We start from the raw sequence: 27,019 nt of genomic DNA, 5'->3' as shown, positions 1-27,019 counted from the left end.
AGGTCGAAAGAACCTATGTCTAAATGTGTGTGTGTGTGTGTGTGTGTGTGTATGTGTGTGAGAGAGAGAGAGAGAGAGAAAGCAAGAAAGAACTGTATATTACCCAAGACATTGAACGTGATGCCATGACCAAATGATACTTGGAGGTTTTATATCTTGGGGACAATGTGAGTGTACTTTACATGGAGGAAGGAGAGTGAGTTGAATATTTAGTGACCAGTGGGGTGACAGTCATTGTTATGACTCATCGAATAAATATTTCTGGCTTTCCTCCTGAACTTATGATGAGACTGCACTTTTCTACCCATTTAGAGTTAAATGGGATCATATCACTTGCTTTGGCCAATGAGATGTGATGTGTGCTACTTCTGGGTAGAAGCTTTAAGAGAGCCGGTGCATGATTTGCCATGTGTGCACGTTCCCTCTTCTGCAGTGACCAGCAACGTTCCAGATAGAGGCAGCTCCATCACATTTGGCTCCAGAGTGAGGCACAACATAGAGAAGAATCCATAGTGAGCAGGTTGGACATGTAGCAGGAGGAGGAAATAAACCTTCGTGGTTTTAATTTACTGAGATTTGGGGGTTTTATGACAGCCCGACAGCCTTTCCTGTTATACTGTAGTGAAGATAATTTCATACAGAGTACAATGTGTGTGTGGAAGCCTGAAATGTCATGTCATTGGCACATCAGAGTGAATTGTTTGGGGTTCAACGAGAGTAGTGTTTGTTTTGTTTTGTTTTTTTTTGAGACAGAATCTCTCTGTGTTGCCCAGGCTGAAGTGCGGTGGCACAATCACATCTCCCTGCAGCCTCTACAACCTGGGACCAAGCGATCTTCCTGCCTCAGCCTCTTGAGTAGCTGAGACTAGAGTTGCATGCCACCATGGCCAACTAATTTTTTTTTTTAATAGACATGGGGTTTCACCATGTTGGCCAGGTTGGTCTTGAACTCCTGAGCTCAGGTGATCCACCTGCCTCGGCCTCCCACAATGCTGGGATTACAGGTGTGAGCTGCCACACCCGGCTAGCTAATTTTCAAATTTTTCGTAGAGACAAGTTTTCACTATGTTGCTCAGGCTAGTCTTGAACCCTTGGGCTCAAGTGATTCTCCTGCCTCGGCCTCCCAAAGTGCTGGGATTACAAGTGTGAGCCACAGTGCCTGGCCGAGAGTAGTGTTCTTGAGGAAAGAGAGATGGTGGAACACTTTAATGTCATGTAGAGGAGTGCAGATTGCATTCTGCAGATAGAGGGGAGGGGCAGTAGAGTCCTGGAGAGACTTGGTCACTATGTGTGGGGGCTGTGGATTGGAGCAAAGGAGACTTGTTAGAAGCCTGCTCCAAGTGTCTACCAGGACCCAAACTAGACTGTGGTTCTGGAAGTAGAAAAGAAGCAAGGACTGCAGGACAGTGTGGAGGTCAAATTGACACCATTTGATATTCAACTGGAGGTGGGTGGTGGGGGACAGTGAGGAATCCAAGACGACTCAGGTAATTTGGGGGAACTTGGGGGCCTTAGCTTTGCTCTGGGCTCTGTGCTTGCATTAGCAGTTTCAGCAAACTGCCTGATTAGATATCAGGGATGTCTTGTCCAGGGGCTGGGAACAGAGGGATGATGGGTTATTTGGCTGCTAAAGCCACAGAAGTCATGTCTCCCCCTTTTCATCCTCTCCCTCAGTAGGAGGAGGGTAGATGGGCCACAATACGCCTATTAGCACTTTTTTCCCCATTGTTTTCTCCTCTCAAGTGTTGTGAAGGCTGATGAAGAGCACAAAGGCGAGACTCTTGCTAGAAAAGAGAATTACCTTTGTCAACATTCAGTTGTTCCATACATTTTTGGGTGTAGAAGAGATAGGGGAGGAGGGTGAATCATCAAACTAACGGGACTTTGTGAATTTTCACAGAACATTTCAAAGACATTTACGCAATTTAAACACAGTACTGAAGAAGCCAAGACTCTGTAAAAAAAAAAAAAAAAAAAAAAATCTGTAACTGGAACCAGGCTAACAAACTGGGTAATTCACAGAATGGCAAATCCTTGCAAAAAGCACTCAGTTCATCTGTTAAAGGTTGCGGAGCGTCTTCAGATTTTTGATCCTTACTGAAATCATGTTGTGTGAGAGATGCCGAGTCATTGGTACTCTAATTCCACCTTAGCTCTATCCCAGCCCCTGGGTGCACAATTGCTTCCATTGTTTTATTATCCTGCAAGGCACAGCTGCTTATCTTGCTTTTTTCTGGATTCCTCTGCATCCTCCCACCCCCGAACTTTTTTGAATAAGAGTGAATGAGTTTCTCTTCTTGCCCTGCCTCCAGTGGAACATGCCCTGATTGAAACGGATTCCCTCAGTGTGACAGCCACAGAGAATCCACACACCTGGATCAGTTGCATTATTGACAGCAGGGCTTCTCAAGTGAGGGCTGCAGACAAGCAGTATTAGCATCTTCTGGGAATATGTTAGAAATACACATTTTCAGGCTTCCAGAGACCTCAGGAATCCAAAGCTCTGGAGGCAGGACTCAGCAATCTGTTTTTCACAAGCCCTTCACATAACTTGGAAGCACACTGACATTTGAGGCCCCCTGGTCTAGGGAAGCTTCCTAGACATAATCCACCCTCACTGATATGGAAGGTTTGGAGGTGTTCTTTTTTTCCCTCCTTTGTGAATTATGCTCTTTTATTTATTTTTCTTTTAAAAATGTTTTTGCTTTTTTATTTCTATAGGTTTTTGGGAAACAGGTGGTATTTGGTTACATGAGTAAGTATTTTAGTGGTTGTTTGTGAGAGTTTGGTACACCCATCACCCAAGCAGTATATGCTGCACCCAACTTAGAGATGTTCTTCTGAGGACTCTCACATAAGGGAAGAAGTCATGAGATGTGGGCACTGTGGTCTGGAGCCAACCACTCACCTTTCCCTCATCTGCTTTTTCGCTTTCTTTCTTTCTTTTTTTTTTTTTGAGACAGGGTCTCATTCTGTCACCCAGGCTGGAGTGCAGTGGTGCGATCTCAGCTCACTGCAGCCTTGATCTCCCCAGGCTCAGGTGATTCTCCTATCTCAGCCTTTCAAGTAGCTGAGACTCCAGTTACTCCCCAGCATGCCTGGCTACTTTTTGTATTTTTGTTGTAGAAAAGATATTTCACCTTGTTTCCCAGGCTGGTCTCAAACTCCTCACTTCAAGTCATCTGCCTGCCCTGGCCTCCCAAAGTGTTGGGATTACAGGCATGAGCCACTGTGCCCGGCCTGCTTCTTCATCTTTGAGATTAGGCAGCTGGACTGGTCAGCAGTTTCAGTTCTCATACAAAGTACTACGAGAAGTTTGTCAACTATTTCTAATATTTCAGAAACTTCTTAGAAACGATCCATTTTCCTCCAATATGCTGCAGAGGGCTGACCAACATATCGTGTTTGCTGTTTTGGGGCCCAAATAAGCTACTGGACTGTGAGCTTCTTGTGGTCATTCATGTTCACGTTTGCAGGGCTTTTCATAGGGTCCGACCCAGTGAGTAATTCAGGTAATGTTTTCCAAACTAAGCTGTATAAAACCAGCATGAAGAGACAGCTCATTTCATGCTCATCGGAAGCTCATGTGTTTCACATCAAGCATGGGCATCGTTCGTAGCAGTGTTAGCTTCCCACAAATATTAAAGAATATTCAAAATAGAGACCAGGTGGCCGCAACCCTAAACTTGGCTTGTTAGAGCTCCTGTGGACCATAGCCCACTGTACTTAGTCACAAATCTGTGTGGTTTCAATTATTTATGATTTTCTGCTAAAACTGGATGTGGTTCCTTTGGTCCATCTGGGTCCCTGACAGGACCCTGCTGCGCCCATGTGTGCGGTGTGTTTATTGGCAGTGCAAAATTCAGCAGTACGGCAGGGATCACATCTTAACAGACGGCCTAGGCTTGGGGAGGTGTTCTGTGGGACACAGGGGAGAACTTGAGATAATGCCGGGAACCTTCAATGTTTCGAAAAGGGCTCACTTCCTCGGAATTATCAGTCTGAATCTTGTGGTATCTTGTTCAGTCTTGTATGTTTTTAAGGGGAACAGATTGAAGACCTCTCCCACTGTGTTGGCCCATCAGAGGGCAAGAGAAAAGAGATGCGGCCTGCCGCTCACAAGGGGAAATGACTCGGCAGGGCACTGGTTTCCTTCAAACTCTCCTTATTATCTCTTTGCTTGTGAGATTGTCTAATTCAGTGGCTGCCTTTTAAAATCTGAACTCCAGGGTCAGACACATGAAGGGGCAAGAGAACAGACCAAACCTTTATTAGTTCACAGAACTCCAATTCTTTATTAATCACAGCTTGCTCACAATGACATACAGGAAAATAGCACTAATGAAGAGTAAATATGCAGGCAGCAACCTTCAGGAGTTGGGAGTTGGGGAGAAATGACTTCAAAACTGCGATAGGTACTTATGGTGGGTATCTGGTGATTCTTAGTTGGCACAAATGCCCTGCCTAGCCCCCTTAACTGCGTCAGCTTCACAGATGGAGTGTTTTGTTGTTGGTGTCGTTAGTAGGCAGGATTGCCTTACACTGGGGAAGAAAGACCAGCTTGAGTGAAAGTCCGCAGTGTTTTTGATTTTGTTTGTGTGTGTGTTTTAATGCAACAACCAGCTCACAGTTTCCAAGTGGAAAAATATTCAGTAGCATCATGTACTTGTACTATAGGTAAGAGCTTAAAATGAACATCATCAATCATGGCATCCACAAATAAGCCACCTGACACATTAATTAATTCATTCCATCAAAAGAACTTAAACTAGAGAATTAAGCCCACTTTATGAAGAGCGATTTCACGGCTGCTTGAACCATTCGAATTTGGATTTGTGTTCAGCACTTTAAAAGGTTCAACTTTTTGCTTCTACCCAGATTGGTCTCAGATCTGTCTTCTCATCCATCCCTTTCTAAAGCCAAAGCACATTTGTAGCACATAATCCAGGAGAAGCAGATGTAAATGCTATGACTGGTGGTATTTCTTAGCCTGGTTTTGTAGTTTTTAGGCAGTAAGTAGATTATGAGCGAACAAATGTGAAGGTTCATGTGGAGTCATAATACCTGTGATCTAGGTATGGTCTTAGTCAAGCTCAGAGATAACAAAGCCTTCTAGGTCATTAGGCAATGGTGGGTTTCTAGCACCATAGACTGTCTACTGACCTCATTTTTCTTTTGGAATGGAGTTAGACATGGGGAGCTTCAAAAAGAACAGACCTAGCAAATTCATTTGAGTGGAAAGACACAACATCAAAAGCCTGTTACAGGACATGTAAGATTATGAAATAACTTGCATAATGCAATACTTGTATTTTTTAACAAAAATGTAAGTATTTACAAAATAAGATCCAAGGTATTTTTTAAACATCAAGCAAAACATTCTGCAAAGAGACCGCATTGATTTTTTTTTTTAATTTTTGATTCTTTTTTTTGTGTTTGTTTTTTATAATGAGTTCTTTTTAAACCATGTCATACATTCCCCATCCTGATATCGCATGATCCATTATAATATAGGCAGGGGGATTTACTATTGGTGGGGTGTGCCAGACCCTCCCTTGCTTCAGCCAGACAGTTCAACCTGGAGTTCCTTGTTCCTGCGCACCTCCGCAGCATGCCTCTCCTAAAAAACACAAAAGGAAGAAGAAATGTCACAGGCCCTTGTTGTCCGGTCCTTTGCGTACCATGCGTTTGACTAGAAGTGACCCAGTTTGGTGTTTACTTTTAGGAATTTTTCCCATTTCAGAAGAGAGGAAAATATGGGCCCTGCAAAATGTCATGTTAGAAAAGATCTTACAAGACTTATCGCGTCTTAAAAAATATATTTAACACTGTTTTTGTTTAAAACTATGACCAAAAGTTCATGTTATTGAGATAATTTTGAATATTAGGATCACAGCATAAATCCAGAGAAAGGCAATAAAACATCACATTATTGTTTCTCTATCATTTCTAATGATGTCGTTCCTTTTCACTAATATTTTAAGGACTTTATAATCCTGATGGACACTCTGGGAGGGCTAGATCCAGAATGAAGACTTTCTATACTGCTTCTTAAGCTCTTGACCTGTTTGTCAAGGCCCTTCATAATTGCAGTCCAAGTGACTTTTCCAGTCATAACCCCCATCTTTTCCTACACATACTTGATGTTTCAGTTTAATGGAATTGTCTTGTCATGCAATTTTCAATGCTAGTCTTTCATCTCCACTGGTCAGGATTATAAACTTACTCTTTAAGCCCTATGACCATTGTCCTTTTCTCCATAAAGATTTTTATGAGACTGCAAAGACTAATCTGCAAACTTATCTCACTTTCCATTTGAACACCTGCATAACTCTTTCCTTTTTTTCGGCAGTCATTTTATTCTAGCTTGTATTATGAGCCTCTCCGTTCTTGCCTCCTCTGTTATATTTGATAAGCTAATTGAGGGCCTGGACTATGTTTTCTCATTTTTCTTCCATTTGCAGGGCCTAGCAGAGTGCTTTGCAGATAGCATGTGATTGGTGGATGTTTATTTATATAAGGAACCAAGGTACTAGCCTTGGGTTGGGAACTGAACTTCCTGAGGAGGGAACTGATGAAGGAAGTATTTTTTAGTACGTGGCTATACATCAGATGACTAAAATCAGTATTTTTTAGTACATGGCTATACATAAGATGACTAAAATCAAACTGTCTTGCATATATCATAGGTGCTAAATAAATGTTCATTGAATTGAAATTTTAAGATGCTAATTATTAGTAGTATTATTTATATTTCTGTAGAATGTTGCTTACATTGCTTCTCTCCTTCCCTCTGAAGCTTCAGAAATTACTTGAGACTCTAGAGATTCTTTTAGTTCAGAAGAAATAAACTTGACCAGCTATAAAGTAAAACTTATCATTAAACTCTTTTAATCTCAAGGAGTCTATACTTATAGGGTTCTTTATATTATAATACTGAATATTTATTAGGCAATTAATGTGTACCAGACCTGCATCAGTACAGGTTTTACCTGTATTAATTCCCTTAATCCTCACAATAATCTTATAGTGGACATTCTATTATTGTCCCAATTTTGCAGATGAAGAAACTAAAACACAGGAAGGGTAAGTAACTTGCCCATGTTCATGATACTAACAAGTGGGATTTAAACCCAGGGAACTTGGCTCTACAGCTCACCCTCTTAATCACTGCTATACAATTTCAATGTTGAGTGAAGAGAACATTTTATAGTTGCGTGGAAAAATGTGTCGTTTCAAGTGTAGATTCTGGGAGAAAAAAGGCATAGACCACCCTACACTTCCTTCAAAGATACAGAGTTGGAGTAAGCAGGAAGTTGACTCTAGAGAAAGAGATTAAAAACAATTTTATTTAATTGGTTTAAATGAGCTTTTGTATATGTTCAAAAACCATGAAGAGAAGGAAAAAGGCATGCATAGAGAAATCAAATCCTGTTTGGAAATGTCACAGGGGAAATGAGCATGGATGCAGCTGATTCTTCTCTTTGTTCTGCTATTATGAGGAAAAAGATGAAGCAAAATCTTTTTCTCATGCAGAAAGAAACTAATTAGTGAGAGCTGAGCTCTGGCAAAAATTGAGAAAAAGCCCAGACCATCACTATGCTAGGAAAAAGAAGCCTCAAGTCTAAAGATTCATATAAATTCAAATTGATAACATAGCAGGAAACATTATAATTAGTATTATTAGGCTACTTTAGAGTACACTTCTTGTTAAACTCAAAATCAGTGTTAACAAAATTGATTTTGCCATAGGAAAGAATAAATATAATTTCTGAGCTTGAGATAACGTGGAAAAAGAGAAAATAAATAATTATGAGTTTCTAATTAAAAATTATTTGTTTTCGGGCATTTTAGTCACTCTATTATTTGAACACTTTACATTCACATTATCGAATATTTACTCATGAAATTTTAATGTGACTTTATATCAAATGTGGGAGAACCAAAGGCAGTCATGCAGGAAGCATGTAATTTCCCACACAGTCTGTTTTTCTTATCAGGTCACTGTTTGCAATTACCAGACCTTGAATCTAGAGGTTCCTAAGGCAGTTGTGATACTCAGAGAAGGTTCATCAAGAAGACTACTCTTTGATAATATTTATTTCATTATTGAGCTCCTGATATTTGCTAGGCACTGTCAGAGGCCCAAGTATATCTAAACTTACAATGTTTTCTGCAATTTACCCCCTTCCTCCCATCAATATAAAGGAAATGTAATACAATATTTTAGCATTGTATGCAACTATGCCTTTTATACGAAAAAAGACGTATGAAAGTTGATTTTAGGAAAAATTCTGGTCCTCTAATTCTTTCCCCTGATTTCATAGAAAGATTTCTGTACTGGAAGGTAAGAAATACGGAGTCTTTTCTTTCTTTACTTTTTAATGTCCCTTTAATCTCACTAGGTATCAAATATAAACAAGGACTTGGACTATATGACCTAGGATGTCAATTCCGTCTATGGAATTCTGTCATATCAGCCTAATTAAATTCAAGATGAGGTCAGTATCATCAAAAATCCTTCTTTTTACTAATGACTATGCACTTGCAATATAAAAGAGGGGTCAGGAGTGAGTTGTGTGAGCTAAGAAAGCACATGTTCATACATTGAGATGTTGGTGATCAGGGGTCATGGGCAGATAGTAAAAAGGTTTGGAGTCAAACAGACTTGCATTCAAATCTAGTTTCTGTGGTCTACTTGTGATCTTGGCCAAATGACTTAACCTTCCTAAAGATCAAGTTCCTTAGATGTGAAATGGGGATAATCACAGTATTTTCTTTTAGGTTGTTGTTTGGATGAAATGTGGTAGTACATCCAGAAATGTCTGGCCTATAGCAAACAATTAAGAAAGGCTAGTTTTAATCCCTTTTCCTATTTCATTATTCACTCATCAGACATGTTCAATAGTAAGTGTTCATCAGACATGTTCAATAGTAAGTGGTTGCACAAATGCTATTTGTGCATCAGAATCACAAGAAAACAAAAGATGAGAAGAATGCAATAGGTGTAAATTGGTAATAGCTGAAATCTATAACTAAAGAGTTAAATATTATCAGTATCAGGGAAATGCAAATTAAAACCACAATGAAATACCACCTTACTCCTGCAAGAATGGCTGTAATTAAAAAGTCAAAAAACAATAGGTGTTGGCATGGATGTGATGAAAAGGGAACACTTTTACACTGTTGATGGGAATGTAAATTAGTACGACCACTATGGAAAACATAAAGAACTGAAAGTAGAACTATCATTTGATCCGGCAATCACACTACTGGGTATCTACCCAAAGGAAAAGAAGTAATTATATGAAAAAGACACAGGCTCATGCATGCTTATAGCAGCACAACTTGAAATTACAAAGATATGGAACTAACCTAAGTGTCCATTGACCAACAAGTGGATAAATAAAATACAGTATATATACACCATGGAATACTACTCAGCCATAAAAAGGAACTAAATAGTGTCTTTTGCAGAAACTTGGGTGGAGCTGGAGGCCATTATTCTAAGTGAAGTAACTCAGGAATGGAGCACTAATTATCATATGTTCTCACTTATAAGTGGGAGCTAAGCTATGAGTATGCAAAGATATAAGAGTGATATAACGGACTTTAGAGACTTGTGGGGGAAGGTTGGGAGCAGGGGCGAGGGATGAAAGTCTACATATTGGGTACAGTGTACACTGCTTGGGTATTGGGTGCACTAAAATCTCAGAAATCACCACTAAGGAACTTTTCCATGTAACCAAACACCACCTGTATCCCCAAGACTATTGACATTTACAAAACAGTTACATATTATCAAAATTACCTCTTAGGGAAAGAATCACAGAATCTTATTCCCTGAAAATATTTTTATCATTTTAAGTTACATCATATTATGTGCTACTATTGCCACTAAAATATGGCTATAATATTTTCATTTGACATTTTCTAGATATTAGAAGTGAAATGATGAATTATAGTGAAACAATTTCTTTTATTTCCTAAGTACTGTACTTCATGGTTGGATAGGGGAAAGCAGTTGTCAAGTTTGTCTGGGTTACTTGCTTCTCTCCTTTCTAAACAATACTGAAAGCTCCTTTGGTATTTGTTACCGTGTTATGAGCTCAGAAGTCTTGGCATTGACTAAGATGATATGGTAGAATTACAAAAGAAAGAAGATACGATACAATCTGGATCAAGTGGGGAATTCAACAAGGTTCAGTGGAAGTCCTCTTCAGTAACTTGCCATGTTAACCCTCTCTGTTCCTTCCATCGTCCTGCTGTCCGATGGCTCCTAAATGCTGACTTGCTTGAGAAGGAAAGCCTCTTCCCTAATATCGCCACATACTTTCCTTCTCAACTGGTTGTGTTATATGCTTGATTATAGCCAATGGTATTTCCACACCTGTTTAGCAATTTGCATTTGAAAATTTAACTATCTAATTTAATTAAGTACTACATTAATGGAAAATTGTGAGGGTGGAGACAAACTTTGGAAATACGTGAGAAAGTGAAGTATTTAGTAGACACTGGGTGAGTCAACTATAAAAGCTATGGAAAAGTTGTAAAAAGTATCCAGGTTATTTTGCAGATGTCTTTAGTCCCTACTCAATTTTAAAGAAATTAAAACTGCAAACCATAGCTAATGTGACGTAAGTGTGAAAATGGCAAGAAAAGAAACTGCTATAGAACCCCCATTAACTGGTCAATTTTTGGAAAAGGTATTGGGCCCAACTACATCAAAAGATTGGTCAATAAGTTTACACTTAAATATTTGACATTAAAATTATATGTTTAGTGAATAGATGTATTGTTGTTAAAATGATTATACCTGCTTTAACTGATTTTTCAAAACTAACTGTCTCACTGCAATTCCTGATAGGGCCATTTGGTGCTCCTACTACTCAGGGTTCCTAAGAGGGTCAGGTGGTGAATTTTCTGCAGGATGCTGCATAGTGCATTAGGGGAGAAAGGGACACATCAGGGGAGGAAGAAACTGTCTTGAATCATTCCTGTATGTCAAGAACAGGTGTTTCCCCCTCTCTCTTTCCTTTCTCTCCTCTTCCTCTCTTCCCCTCTCCTCCCCTTCTCTGTTTCTCTCTCTTTCTACTTCTCATACCACTCTAAGAATAAGAACATTTTTAACTTCACCAGTCATAATCCACAGACTAGTCTTTTGAGTCCTGGATATGACATCAATAGATCAGCCTAATGCACGTCTTTGTGGCACAGGCATCCCTTCTCCCACAGCCTTCTCCACATTTGATTCTTTTCTATATAATAGCCTGGAGTGTTAAGATCAGGTGCTATGAAAACAGGAAACTGAAATAAAAAATGAGTGTAACATTCTTCTTTGGAGGAAGAAAGAACACTTATGCAACAAAGACAAAAAATACTAAAATATAATTTATGATGACATCACAAAGCATATTTAAGAAACATTTAGCACAGTGGTTCTCAACCACGGCTAAATATTAGAGCCTACTAGTGAGCCTTTAAAATAATACAAGGTTCTTGGCCCCATTCCGGACAATTAAATCAGAATCCCTTAAAGAGCTATCCAGTAGATTCTGAAGTGCAGCCAGGGCTGCTTTTGTTTTAGGCTTTCAGTTTTAGCTAAAGGCTTTGAGCTAACATGGCTGGGGCTCTGAGGGGTTTCTGGGAATTTATCAGTCAGTGACATTGAAGATACCATTATGGGCATCATGGTGAAAATATGCTTGAATGCTCAATTATCTTAATTGAAGGGAAGAAGGACTGAGTGCTGAATGGTAGGCAGATTGCGGAAAAGCTTGCACAGTTGTATCATGTCTCTTGCTTAACTGATAGGACCAGTGAGGGCTATCAAAAGGCTGGGCGCATGGTGTAGTTATCTTGATGTGAATTTACTTTTACTGATATTATTCAGTGTCTTTGTATTTACTGTCTGTATTGGACCATACTACATGTTGTCTTATTCTCTAATTGTTGGTGCTATATTATTTATTGCTGAATTTTGTATTGTCTGTATTGAGAAAGACATGGTTGGTAAATACCTTTGATATTACAAAGGTTCCTAAGCCTATAGTAGGGACTCAATACATATTCACTGAATGATTAACTCATTAATAGGTGTCATTTCAGAAGTGGTCATCTTTTTTTCTCTTTTTGTTTTAGAGACAGGGTCTTGTTCTGTTTCCCAGGTTGGAGTGCAGTGGCACAATATTAGCTCACTGCAGTCTCGAACTCCTTGGCCCAAGCGATCCTTTCATCTCAGCCCCTGAAGCAGCTACGACTACAGGCATTTTTTACAAGTGTGCCACCATTGCTGGCTAATTTTTGAATTTTTGTTTGAGGCAAGGTATCATTATATTTCCCAGGCTGGTCTCGAACTCCTGGCCTCGAGCAATTCTCTTGCCTTGGCCTCCCAAAGTGCTGGGATTACAGGTGTGAGCCACCATGCTCAGCATAATTATCTTTTGATATGGTAGATTTCAGAACAGCTTATGTTACATTGGCAGTGTCATGCCTTTTGGCTTTACTGTTATTACTGACCCTCTTTTAAATTTCTAATTCCACAGGAGTAACTTCATTCAAACAAAATGCTAAATATTGCTTCTAATATAAAACTTTGTCTTATTTTAGGAAAAAGCAAAGTAGTTTTAGTATACACAAACACATTCACAATATGTAAACCACAATTTTGTATTAAATGCACCTATGTGATATACACAAATCAAAGTAAATTTGGTATTTCCTCTTTATTGAGGAGATAAAAGATCTTGACTGACACTGGCCAAAGATCCTATTAGATTTGAAAAGCACCTCATTAGCTATGAAATACCAGAAAAAAATGTGGTCCTAGAAATTATCTGGGCTGCATTATATGACATGGGATAGAATGCTGACAGCTGAGATTTAAATCAGAACAGGCTACAAACCACTAGTTCTCAAATCTGGCTGCATATTGGAACTACACGGAGAGTTTTCAAAATATATGGATGCTGGGTCCCATCCTTGGAGATTCTGTGGGTTGATGTCAGGAATTTTAAGCACTCTTTGGGTTGATTATTTGCAGGAAAAGTGGTGTGCAGATGTACATGTATGTATGTATGAGGGAGGGCACTAAATTCGGGTGGGAGTGGAAAGAGTACAAAAATGAGCTGAGCATGGCTGGGCTGGGTAAAGAGAAAAAAACACACAGAGGAAAAAAATGGCCTGTTAGAAGCTAGCACTTCTGGAAATATTAGATAAAATATGGAAATTTTTTGAACTATTTTACAATTGAAATCAAGAAGGATATGCCCTGGCTGGGCATGGTGGCTCACACCAGTAATCCCAGCACTTTGAGAGGCCGAGGCGGGTGGATCACTTGAGGTCAGGAGTTTGAGACTAGCTTGGCCAACACGGCAAAACCCTGTCTCTACTAAAAATACAAAAATTAGCTGGGCGTGGTGGTATACACCTGTAATCTCAGCTACTTGGGAGGCTGAGGCACGAGAATCACTTGAACCCTGGAGGTAGAGGTTGCAGTGAGCTGAGATCGTGCCACTGCACTCCAGCCTGGGCAACAGAGTGAGACTCTGTCTCAAAAAAACAAACAAACAAAAAAGAGGCCATGCCCTGTGTTTGTGTATGTGTAATTTGAAAAATAAAAATGCTCCAGGACTGCCAGTGATATAAATCTTGCATTGAGGCCTAATTGAGAACGCTGCAATAAGATCAGCAGGTACCGTTCCTAGCAACTTCACTTAATTTTTTTAGGGCCTAGGATGTGAGATGAAGGTTGAGTCATAGTGATCTCAAAGAGATCACACAGTGGCCTTCTGCTGTCCGTGTTACGAGCACTGGTCAAGCAGGAACATCCTTAGTTCTCTAGAGAAGTGCAAAGTGGGGGCAGATGGAGGAAGACTGACTGGTTCAAGGTCAGAGGAGTAAACTGTAGCAAATGGAACTTTGCTCTCCTGTATCTCAGTAAAACGTGTTCCTATACCACCATAAATCACCTGGAGAGAGCCAAATTCTGTTGCCTCTTCCAAATCGTGACTTGACTCACTTGGGTGAAACGCAATGACATTTTTCTGAGAGTATAAAAACACTAGCTTATAAATACAAATTTAATCCGAACTTTCATGTTTTGGATAAGGCATCAGGTAACTATTCCGGCTCTTGCCCAAGTCAGCAGTACTCGTCCATGCACCTCTGAGAGCCTCAGTGTCTTACTGCTGCATCAGAGCCCACACACCCTTCCCCAGCAATGCTTTCAAAAATTCCTCAAGAGCACAAATGAAGATCTCCATGCGATTATATCTTTAAAAGATTTCATGCCTGATTTCCTTTGTTTCTAGCTGGATATTTGCAGTCAGAGACTGAGAATGAAAACAGAATCATCAGAACTTCAGGATAAGGTTGTCTGAACCTTAGATGAGACGGGCCATCTCTAATAGAAGACATGAAACTCTGAGAAATAGTCAGAAAACAGGAGGCTTATCTGACTAAACTCTGAGGGCTCTGATGACAGGCACACTCCTGTTTTGCTCTGCATCTCCAATGCCTATCACACAAAGGCACTCGCTACTGGTGGGAAGGGTGACTGACTGCTCAGAAAAGGATTGAGGCATCTTTCTCAAACATCCCATTTCTCAATGCTTAATCCAATTTCTGGAAACGGACACAGCTAAACTACTCACAGCTATACTGTATATTTTCAAAGAAAAGGTTTTTTGAGGGGATAGGTGGGAGACAGCATAGAGAGTACAAAAGTGAAAGACAGCATTTTTCAGGGGAACTCCAGCACAGCTCCTCCTGACTCATGGGAATGAGTATATGTTTAGGTTGTTGAAGAGAAGGGCACCAGGATACCAGAACTGGATGAAGCATCCCCTATGAGCTAATCTTTGCTATGGTCCCATGTGATGCTATTCTACCCTAGAATGGGCTTACCAGTGTTCATAAATACCCTGGCCTTTCCTGGCAAATATATTTTTCTAATTTAATATTTTAATTAAATAGATATTTAATGTCATGTATTAAATAAATATTAAATCAAATGTTATTTATACTTTATATCAATATAATATATTGACATTCATATTGCCAATTTAACATTTTTCCTACAGATGCCTTGTGAGGCTTGTATAGACATCTTACACATTTCAAAAGCATGAATCAGCCTCCCTGAATCCACTCACCATGGGAAAATTTGACAAAATTCCAGCTTTCGTGTTGGATTCCCATTTCTCTACCATGTTGCACCTCCTGCTAACTCAATGCTACACTGTGAGACCCTGCCCATGGGAGTTAGTTGTCCTCACACCTGCAGCAAATTTTGACTTAGTCTGTGTGCTCAGGCATATGGAAGTGCACCCAGCTGTGTTGCATGTGAATATATCCATCTGCTCAGGACTCTGCTGAGATTACCTTTTCCTGCAGACGTTCAATAATAGCAGCTAGATTAGCCTCACGGTTTTCCTTAATTTGTTCCATTTTCAGGATCAGCTTTTCCTCCGCCATCTTGCTGAAGTTGTTGTTCTCCTCCAAAGCCTTCTGAAGGACTTCTCGCTCGTGTTCCCTCTTCTCTGCCAATTGTTTCAGCACCTGGGCCTCCTGAGACTGGGGAAGAAAAACATAGCCATCTTATAATTATCCAAACACAAACCTAACAGAATAATGGCCCACCAATTGGAGGGAGCGTTCTTTTCAGATGAATAGTACTTCCAGCCTTAAGCACTATTGTCAAGTCTATACTCATCTGCATGGCTTAGAGTTTTCTATAGAATGTGGCTAGTTGGGAAATGCGGTTAGCTGAATTTTCAGCTGTGAGTATATTTCGGACTGTCTTAGAAGAAGAAGCATTTAATCCTCATTGAGGAGTCACAAATTTTTTTTTAAAAAAGACGTTGTTGCTAAGCATTTATGCAACAGAAAATGCTATAATGAATTACAGGATGGCAATATTCAACCGAAGCCTGAGGAAAATGGTTGAGGACTGAGACAAGTTCTGATCTTCTTCCTGATCCATTGTTTTTTCATCAGCTGTAGGCTAGGCCCTACAATGAGCTTTTCAACTTTCATCAATCAAATCATCAAATTCACTTTCTTCTTTTATTTCACACCCCCTTCCCCCCTCCCCATCCCTCATACACCAAAGTCTCTTTGGAGATCTGAGAACAGTGCAAACTTAGTGTCCACTTGGCCACAGAGAGCAGAAAGTCCTTGTTTTGACCCTCTCTTGAAACCCTGTGGTTGCTCAGTGATTTAGATCCAGATGTACACCCTGCCCTGCACTTTGAGCACTGTAATTTTCTTCCAGCGTCAGGAGGCTGTTTGGCTCTGTACAGTGGGTGGTAATCACTGGAGGACTTGATAACAATGCAGGTGCCTGGCATCTACCTCCAAAGATTCTGATTCCAAGGTTCTTTGGTGAGGCCCAGTGATAAGCATCACTAGTGACTCAAATGCAGGTAGTCCAGTCTACCTTTTGTAAGTCATACTGGCATGGCTTTGATGTCAGGCCTGTGTTCAAGTCTTACCTCTGTTTGTGACCCAGGATGTGTTATGTAACTTCTTTCCATATTCTTTTTATTCTTCCCATTATGCAGCTGAGAAAAGTCCTACCCAATACTGACCTATTTAGGTTTAAGACTAAATTATTACACACTCACGGCTCCTGGATAATTTCTCAGGATCAGCTGATGCCCCGAGGCGATCCTTCACAGAAGTAATTATAAGTGGGAATATCTAAACAATGGTTGATCAAAAAATAATCCTAAGTGCCCTGTTAAATACTGATTACCATTGAAAGCATTAGTGGGAAAACATTTTAGTTGATGGTAGTGGTTGTGGGCATTTACTGGAAAGGTCTTGTTGTATAAACAATATGGGAACTGGAGAAAGGAGAAACTTCTCTTCAAATAAAATTCTACAGAAATGGTAATGTCAGACAGCCTTACACATCTTTATTGATGTGTTTATTCTGAAGTTGATCAGGAATAGGTCTGTGGCTCACTGGAGATTAGACAGAAAATCCTGGGAACCAGCTTTGCCTCTTGCTTCAACCCTATAATGGTTTCAGGACATTTTATTATTTATTTGCTTATTTTTTTTTAGATAGAGTCTCGCTCTGTCACCCAGGCAGGAGTACAGTGGTGTGATCTCTGCTCACTGTAATCTCTGCCTCTGAGGTCCAAGCAATTCTCATGTCTCAGCTTCCTGAGTAGCTGAGATTACAGGTGTGTGCTACCACACCCTGCTAATTTTTGTATTTTTAGTAGAGACGGGGTTTCATCATGTTGGCCAGGCTATTCTTGAACTCCTGGCTCAAGTGATCCGCCCGCCTCCGCCTCCCAAAGTGCTGGGATTACAGGTGTGAGCCACTGTGCTTGGCCAGTTTTAGGACATTTTTAGTGGAACCAATGCTTTCTTACTTTGTATTTGTTTCAGGAAAACCAATACAAAAATAATAAGAAAATTATAACATAAATTGTGTTCAAACTCCAATGGAGCCTTTCTGGAAGAAATATGAATAAAATATTTTCTAGCTGGTTCACTCTCCTGCCTCTAGGTGGGACTGTTGGTAAAGCATCCTACATAGACTTTGCTTATTTGCTGTTATCAGGACTACGAAATTGTTACAGGGAGAGAGGTGTGTATGTAAATATTTAAAGTTTCTCTGTCTGGGAAAAGTCTTCATGAAATTATTTTTTTTGTATATGGATAAGAATAGTACCTATCTCATATGGTTGTCAGGATGAAACAAAATAATGTTTGCAAGGTATTTAATGCAGTGTCTAATATCAAGTAAGTTAGTACTGAATGAGTGGTAGTCATTATTATCGAAAGCAAAATTTAAGACACGTGACAAGGAGATGATGGCAACTGGACTTACTGGTATAACAACTCAAACGTAAAATTTTGGCAATTTCATGTGTGTGAAGTATTTGTTCAAACTTCTTTGATTATGGACAGTTAGTGGATTCAGGGATCCTGATGGTTGATGAGAGTCCAAGTCCTTCGTAACTCCCTCATCCCCATCTCACGCATGCCCACTGACTTGGGCTGTATTCATAGGAAATCTCACAGTGAAGTGGGCACCACAAAGAAATAAGAAGAGATAGCTTTGCACCTTCATTTCAGAAAATGTAACCTCCAGTCCAGAAAACCTTCTCGAGGAAGAAGGCTGGGTTATCACAAAACAAGGGTGCAATATGTCCAAGAATTAGGAATTGAGTTAGAGCCCTAGGTTTCTCTTGTAGTGAACAGAAATCCATGGAGGATGCTCCAGGAAACAAAGTCAAACCAAACAAATCAAAATAAAGCAAAGCAAAACTTCAATATTCTCTAAGTGCAGTGCTTTAAAATCATTTTTCTATCTTAATACACTGTTAGGTAATGCTCTTCTTAGCAACTGGCGCCCATCGGCCACAGCTGCTAAAGGCAGGTAGCAATATAACATTTCTGCTCAGTGGCTTAACAATTCCTTCCTGCTCCTCCTCCCATAGATCAGTGTTTCCAACACTGCCCTAGATAGGATCCACCTGGATTTTTAATGGCCACTTTTTTCAAGTAGCCTTTCTACAGATAATCCTGTGGCACAGTGACAGTAGCCCCAACCTGGTATTTGGAAAGCCTGGGTTTACATCCTGCTTTGCTGAGCCTGGCCCTTTGAGATGGACTTCATGGCCAGTGGCCTTGTGCCTGCCGCCCTTCAGACAAGATCAGCTTACAGAGAGTTACTGTGTATTATTATCAAGAGGCCACTGCAACTGCCAAATGTTTCATTTTCAGATGCTCCAATTAACTTTGGCACTTTGTTCAGTTGTTTTTTAACTTGATGTTTATATTTGCGTTCTTAATTTTCCTTTGTGAAGGAACCAAAGTCAAGAGGAAACAGCAGGGAAATAAGATTCAGACGGGAAGGCTTTGAAATTACAAGGTAATACAGCAACACACACTTTTCCATATTTCTTGCCTTGGTGGGACACATTTGATCTGCATGAACAAACTCCTGCAGTTCCCATTATGAATAATGGAGAATTCTCATTATAACCAATGCCTACTATATTTACTGGAGTGCAATATTTGGCTCAGTTTGAAATGGTTCAATTTAATGGGGTTAGTACTTTTGTAGCTATTGGGGCTAAATGAGATTACACAGCATAGGTGTCAAGTGCATTTCTTTAGCACAATTAATGGGGTGAAACAGAAACAGAAGGCAGTACAGAGTGTGGTCACGTGAGTCTGCTGCTAACTCACAGAGACCTGCCAAACTGGGCTAGGCTGTGCTTCAGGGCTACTCATTTCTGTGGTGCCTTTTCTTACACCCTGGAAGGGAATGTTATATCCACTATTATTATCTCAACTCACACATTTGTAGGACTTAATAATTATCTGTGTTTCAAATATTTAAAGCTGAAGTCCACACACACACAAATATAGGCTGTCAAGTCAATTATGGTGGAAAGCATTCTATCCCGAGGAAATACTTATGACTTCCTATGTTAGTCTCTATTCATAAGCACTCAATCTTTTTTTTAAATTTAGATATAGGGTCTTGCTTTGTTGCCCAGGCTGGAGTACAGTGGTGTGACCTTAGTTTACTATAGCCTCAAATTCCTGGGCTCAAGAGATCCTCTTGCCTCAGCCTCCCGGGTAGCTGGGACTACAGGTGTGCACCATGACACCTGTCCAGCAGTCAATTTTTGAACAAATTATTCAGTGCTGCTAATAACCATGGGGGCATCTACCTCAGTTCCTAAGGTATCTGCTACCCCATTGGGGCAGAAAGGCATAACCTCTCTTCCTTTTTCACAGTGTAGCATCCAGATAGATATTGCTGCCTATAACTCCTCTAACTAATTTCTTAGGTAGAAATTGACTCTCACATGAACATAGTTTAATCTTCTAGTCAGACCCTCAATGAAGAAAATTGGTTCTGATTCCAATGAGCAAATAGGCTGTTTAATCAATGAGAAAATAAGCAGTTAGTCCAGAAAACTGCACTAAAACATGACATGAAATGAGTGAGGCTGTAGAATAAAAAACATGTGATATACGAAAGTGGCAGCATTTTCCTTCATTTTTGGCAGAGAAGTAAAGTTCTCACTACATGTTCAAATAGGTATTCTTACTTTATATCTTGACTGTGCAGATTAGCAGAAAGGAATTGTGATTGCGTGGACTTATGATACGGACGGTGGTGAAGTGAGAAAATCGCTAAAAGTTGTTAAAAATAACTTGTTCAAGGAAAAAGTATCTGGCCTTGAAGGGACACTTCTAAATAACCTGTACCTAACATAGAAGGTCACTAAAATATTAAAATGGAAAATTAGGGCAAGACAATGATCAGCTGATATAATGCAAATGTCAAGGCAAAATATAGAACTGAGATGTTCAATGTGACATTCCGGGAGACTAAGGAATCTTCTCGATCTTGCTGTTATGGGAACTGAGGCGCATTATTGGTGAGCACCTTTTCTAGGCATAAACCTCCTCACACTGAACTCAATCACTGAAATAATTACATGAGAGGTACGTGAAGCGAAAAACAATGAGACAGGGAAGGAGACTTATTGTACATTTAGGAACACTTTAACATTTTGCAAAGAGGTTAATTACCAATTTTTATATTACTGAGTGTAAGAATTTAATTACTGTACAAATGGAGTGGAAGATAAATTTGAGTAACTGGTACATAAAACTCATTTTACTTTATGTACACAGATGAGACTTAAGACTACATTTTAGATAGCACTAATTTTCCATTTATTTCTGAAGTAAACATATTTATTTTCTTGTCACTTTTCATTATTTGGGGGATATATTACTTGCTATCCAGGACCGTTGATCAGATACGAAATCTCCTAGTACCAAAAATGCCTTTACACAAGTAGGTTAGGTGATGTGTCTGTAATTATTGACTTTACTGCTAACAATGAAAATCATTATCGACCCATCTAAAGTCACAAATAATGTCCTGTTGAAATATGACAATTGAATATAATTATGTAAAACCAAAGAGTACAATATTCACTTTGTGTTGAAGAGCCTGAAGCATAACAGGAAACTTAAAATGATTAAAATCCAAAGACCTTTAGAATGAGCCCTTCTGCTAAAGTGTGTAATGGGTTTACTGTGGTTAGCTCCTAGGAAAAGAAACGTGGGGGTGCTCTTTTTCACCAAGAAGGTAGCACACGGAAGATTCTGTGGCCCACGTGCCATATTCTGTAAGGAGCAGAATGTTTCCTGAATGTCAAGCTGTGAATAATCCAGTACTTCGTTTCATAATCCACTGCTATACAAACCACCCCCTCTTTCCCTGGATTCCATTTTAATTGCCATCTACTATGTGAGATGCCAACAAATGGAAAATGTAAGTCTATCATGTTTGGTGACTGATGATCTAATTTTATGCCATTTTATTAAGAATAAGCAACACGTCTTCCTTTCAGAGGCTTGGTGACTTTGAAGCTGATTATGCCAGTAATGAGAGCATGCTAATGAAATCTCACTGAACTGGTTCAAGCAGGGTGATTTTTAATTTAATCTCTTTTAGGGTGAGATTTTATCAATGTCATTAAAATCCTTTTGTTTTCACAGTATTAATTTTTTCAAGACACTTTTAGTTGGCCTGACCTATTTGTATATCTATTACCTATCAAACTGTCTTCTTCTTTGCAATTTGATAAAGAATATTTTATAATATTTAAAAATATTGACTGGGCACGGTAGCTCATGACTGTAATCCCAGCACTTCGGGAGGCTGAGGTGGGTGGATCACCTGAGGTCAGGAGTTTTAGACCAGTCTGGCCAACATGACAAAACCTTGTCTCTACTAAAAATATAAAAATTAGCTGGATGTGGTGGTGGGTGCCTATAATCCCAGCTACTTGGGAGACTGAGGCAGGAGAATTGCTTGAACCTGGGAGGTGGAGGTTGCAATTAGCCAAGGTGGCACCACTGCACTCCAGCCTGAGCCTGAGCCACAGAGTGAGACTCTGTCTCAAAAAAAAAAAAAAAAGAAAGAAAAAGGCAACGTATTGTATGGTAGCATTTCAGTCTCTGTTAATGAGAAACTTCTTTTCTTTATAAAATCATGAGTTTGCTAGATAATCTCTGTGAGGTCAGAAACTGGATGCATCTTCACATAGTAATTGCTAACCCTTTTACCATGCCGGTTATATGTCTTTATTGTAGAGTAACCTTCCAATTCTCACACTAACTCCATAAGTTCTACTACTAGTCTCATTTTACAGATTGACACAGGAAGACATAGGGAGATTAAGTCACTTGCTTGAGGTCACACAGCTTTTAAGTGGTGGAACCAGGATTTGAACACAGACATTCTCTTAACCACATGTTCTTAAAGACAATATTTTAAAGATGCCCTTAAACACTGTGCCCTGCTAAGGATACCCATGTAATTGATTGTCCAAACTGGAACACTTATGAGAGTAAAGAGAAATAATTAATAATGGTATCAAAACAACAAGAGTTAGCTGGAGTTGTCCGGGGCCAACTGAGATGTATAGTTATGCTAGCTCGACTGCCTCTTGCTAAATACATGTTGGTTGAATGAATGAATAGATGATAAATGGATGGTTAAAGCGTTCATGTCATTTCACCCTTGTGGGTCAGTCGCATTATGGAAACTTTGATTTCAAGAGCTGAGGTTCAAGCTGACCGGATGAGGTTGATATAGACTCATAGAGGTGATCATCACTGAGTACCAGCGATAATCAAAGAATGGAGAAAAAGCATGGAAAGGGCTTATTCTTTTTATGACAAGCTTCTTCTGCTAGCTAATCACTGGAGCATTAATTCTGGTTCAAAGGAGCCCGAGGGAGTATCCTCCAACCTACTAACTGATGGTCAGTGCTGCAATAGTGTCAACAGATGGAATGGGGAGGTGGGGAAATTGCCAAAACATTGAACACAAAGTGAATCTGAGCCCAAGTGGAGATGCCTCTGTGGCAGCCTTCCAGCTATAAATCCAGAAAGCTCCCCAAACACAGCCTAGGTCATAGTTCCCTGAAGGGGTCCCTGAAGTCCCAGGAAGCGGCCTTCAAGGTATTAAGGGTAGGGGGAGGGAGGAGAACTTGTAAGTTTTTTTAAGTTTAAAAAACCCTAACAGAGATCATATTTCACATCTATATCCATGTCTATCTGTATATGTACTTTGAGTTAGAATTATGTCAATTTAGTGCAAAGCTGCTTATCTTTTAATAATCAGAAATAATTAGCAATTACAGATTCCTTTGATTATAATCATGGTAAGATAATTTATTAATACTTATTTAAATGTAATATGTTTGCTAGGTAGAATCTTCAGAAACCTGTAACTTATTGGGAAGGAAATGGGTCCAGGGCAACAAAAATGTTGCTAACCCATGGGCCAGGTGGAACATGTACGTATTTTTGGAAAGTCTGTAGTGACTCCTTACTGCTTATATAATGGAGTTTGTACACTAACCTGGCATTCACAGCCCTCCCTTATCTCACCTCGCTACTCTCCAACTCCCTATCCAAATCCGCTAGTCCAAACCCTTAGTCTACCCACTGCCCTGAAACACACACTTTCTGCATTCTCGCCTCTGTGGATCCTTAGTTCTGGAATCACTGTCTTAGTCTAGAATGTTTTCCTGTTTTCTCTATTTATCTAACACTATTTATTTTTCTAGTTATCGCTCCCTTTAAAAAAAGGATACTTCTTTAAAAAGATGTTGTGATTCACATACAGTAGTGAAATGGCTTTATTATCCTCCATGATCTCCCATTTCATGTGAAGTCAAAGTCCTTGACTGTGACCTCTGACTTCAGTTGCTACCACTCTCCCCCTGCTCTCAGCTGCAGCCAGGCTGGTCTCCATGTTATTTCTCAAACACACCTCGTACATTCCTGTTTCAGGGCCTTCGTACCTGCTACTCTTATCACTTTGAATGTTCAGGCCCCAGAGAAGAGCTGCCTGCCTTACTCCCTCGCTACCTTTGTGCTTCTTTTCAAATGTTGTCTTATTCAAGAGGTTTTTTTTCTGACTATCCAATAATTATATTATTATATACAGTAATAATAATATATAATATAGCTTCTTTCACCCCCACACCCCCAGTTCTCTTTGTCCTGCTAATTTTGTATCATCAAATATGCTGCGTATGTATTTATTAGCTCTTCTCCCCCACTGGAATGTAAGGTTGATGAGTATCCCCTGTGTCTAGAACAGCGCCTGCCAAATAGTAAGTGCTTGATAAATATCTGTTGACTGAGTGATTTTGCCCAGACTAGGATTTCCTTAGCGCAATTTCAGTTGTCATTTGGAAACTTAATGACTATAATTGTTTTAGGATGGGAGGGTGGAATAAAAAATCAAAACAAGCTATATATTGCCAGTTTCACATTTGGTCCTGAAAGTTACTATTTATTTATTTACTTAAAAACATTTGTAGTATTCAGGCAATGACTAACAGGAGTTGAAAAAGAAAAAAGATTTTTGTAGTACTAACTATTGCCAAGCACTATTAAACAAAAGACAAGTTCTATCTTCATGGAGTTTATAATCTAGTGGAAGACGTAGGGTTAAATAAATACATATGCATATACATACTAATATGCCAATAAATACTAATTACTTACTAATTGTGCTAGGTGCTACAAAGGAAAACCTGTTTACCATGAAAGAGAGTAAGAGATGAAACCCAGGTTCGGAAGTCCCCTCCCCACAGTGAGGAACTGAAATAGAAACAGAGTAGGTAGCTAAAGAAGAGGGCATGAGATTTAGAAGATCCTATTACTTGCAGTACATCCTAAACTTCACACTTGCATTAGTTCTGACAATGTAAAGACTAAAACCATAGAATGGAAATTTCTTTTGAACTTTCCGAGTTCCCATATTAATGTAATTTTTAAAGAATATATATGAAAAAACAAAGTAAAGTTGAATCTGAATAATTATCTGGTATGGATTTTAAAAACTTAGGCCTAAAATTTCCCCATTATTCACTAGACGTTTTCTGTTTTAATATCCGTATCTGTGCTACTGGCTGCCTTTGGCTACTAGGCACTAGGAATATGTCTAACATGAGTTGAAATGAGTTGTAAATGTAAAATACACACTGGATTTCAAATACTTAGTATGAATAAAATAATGTGAAACAGCTCATTAATACTTCCATATTGATTACATGCATATTGAAATAATAATGTTTTGAATATATTGGGTGAAGAATATTTTACTAAAATTCATTTCATATTTCTTTTATTTTAAAAAATGTGGCTTCTAGAAAATTTAAAAATACACATATGGCTCCCATTATATTTCTTTCTTTCTTTTTTTTGAGATGGAGTCTTGCTCTGTCATCCAGGCTGGAGTGCAATGGTACCATCTCTGCTCACTGCAACCTCCACCTCCTGGGTTCAAGCAATTCTTCTGCTTCAGCCTCCCCAGTAGCTGGGATTACAGGCGCCTGCCGCTATGCCCTGCGAATTTTTGTATTTTTAGTAGAGATGGGGTTTCGCCATGTTGGCCAGGCTGGTCTTGAACTCCTGATCTCAGGTGATCCACCTGCCTCGGCGTCCCAAAGTGCTGGGATTATAGCCATGAGCCACCACACCCGGCCTGGCTCACATTATATTCCTTAGTCAGCACTGTTTCACAGAGCTGCCTAGATTAATATTTTTCATTCTATCTATAAGAAAATAATGGCAGCAGGGCAACAGAAGAGCGATACAAATTGAATAGTGTATGAACTAAATAATTATTCAATTGTTATAGTAACACTAAACATTTATAGATAGAAAATGTGGACATGTATAGTTTTGTTTACTTAAGATCCATTCCCCCTTCCTCTTGTGAGAACACCTCGATTTTCTTCTGGGGAACTACCCCTCCACAATTCTCACACCAGGGATCTTACCTAAAATCCTTTGCAGGTCAGTGGTGGGCATGTGATTCAGGCTAGCATATCAAACTACTACATCCTCTTGGCCACAATGATTGGTCCTGGGTTGGGCCTGTGATCCAGGCCAGGCCATTGAGACTCAATTTCAGGACTTTTGTTAAACTATTGGGAAAAAGAAGCTCTGTTTCTGCTGGAGTCGCTAAGTTGTGAGAAAAATAATTTGGAACTGACTATTGAAATTAACCTTTCTTGATAATGAAACCAGTTAAACGCAGGAAGAGATGATAGGCACTAAAAGAAAGTTTTCTGATAATAATGTGATCCCTGGATCCAGCTGTTCCTGATGCTGTAGCCACTCCTAGACTTTTTTTTTTTTTTAATTATACTTTAGGTTTTAGGGTACATGTGCACAATGTGCAGGTTTGTTACATATGTATCCGTGTGCCATGTTGATTTCCTGCACCCATTAGCTCGTCATTTAGCATTAGGTATATCTCCTAATGCTGTCACCGCCCCCCCCCCCCACCCCCCACCCCACAACAGTACCCGGAATGTGATGTTCCCCTTCCTGTGTCCATGAGTTCTCATTGTTCAATTCCCACCTATGAGTGAGAACATGCGGTGTTTGGTTTTTTGTCCTTGCGATAGTTTACTGAGAATGATGTTTTCCAGTTTCATCCATGTCCCTACAAAGGACACAAACTCATCATTTTTTATGGCTGCATAATATTCCATGGTGTATATGTGCCACATTTTCTTAATCCAGTCTATTGTTGTTGGACATTTGGGTTGGTTCCAAGTCTTTGCTATTTTGAATAGTGCCGCAATAAACATACGTGTGCATGTGTCTTTATAGCAGCATGATTTATACTCCTTTGGGTATATACCCAGTAATGGGATGGCTGGGTCAAATGGTATTTCTAGTTCTAGATCCCTGAGGAATCGCCACACTGATTTCCACAATGGTTGAACTAGTTTACAGTCCCACCAACAGTGTAAAAGTGTTCCTATTTCTCCACATCCTCTCCAGCACCTGTTGTTTCCTGATTTTTTAATGATGGCCATTCTAACTGGTGTGAGATGGTATCTCACTGTGGTTTTGATTTGCATTTCTCTGATGGCCAGTGATGATGAGCATTTCTTCATGTGTTTTCTGGCTGCAT

General features: G+C 39.6%; 1 protein-coding gene across 5 annotated transcripts in view; it reads right to left on the bottom strand.

Annotated features, from left to right (window-relative positions):
- Window positions 1-4,267: 4,267 nt before the first annotated feature.
- Window positions 4,268-27,019, bottom strand: part of STMN2 (stathmin 2) — a 149,953-nt gene continuing 127,201 nt past the window's right edge. For all 5 annotated transcript variants that reach the window (XM_058444023.1, XM_058444022.1, XM_058444021.1 and 2 more), the window contains 2 exons: window positions 15,385-15,576; window positions 4,268-5,620 (listed from right to left, as the gene is read on the bottom strand). In XM_058444023.1, coding sequence (XP_058300006.1) covers window positions 5,561-5,620; window positions 15,385-15,576 — 252 coding nt within the window. In that variant the 3' untranslated portion in view covers window positions 4,268-5,560. The remainder of the gene's footprint in view (window positions 5,621-15,384; window positions 15,577-27,019) is intronic.

Source organism: Hylobates moloch, unplaced genomic scaffold, assembly GCF_009828535.3.
Source record: "Hylobates moloch isolate HMO894 unplaced genomic scaffold, HMol_V3 SCAFFOLD_9, whole genome shotgun sequence".
Classification (NCBI taxonomy): Eukaryota; Metazoa; Chordata; class Mammalia; order Primates; family Hylobatidae; genus Hylobates; species Hylobates moloch.
Note: the sequence above shows the minus strand (reverse complement) of the source record. Positions and strands in the feature narration are given on the sequence as shown.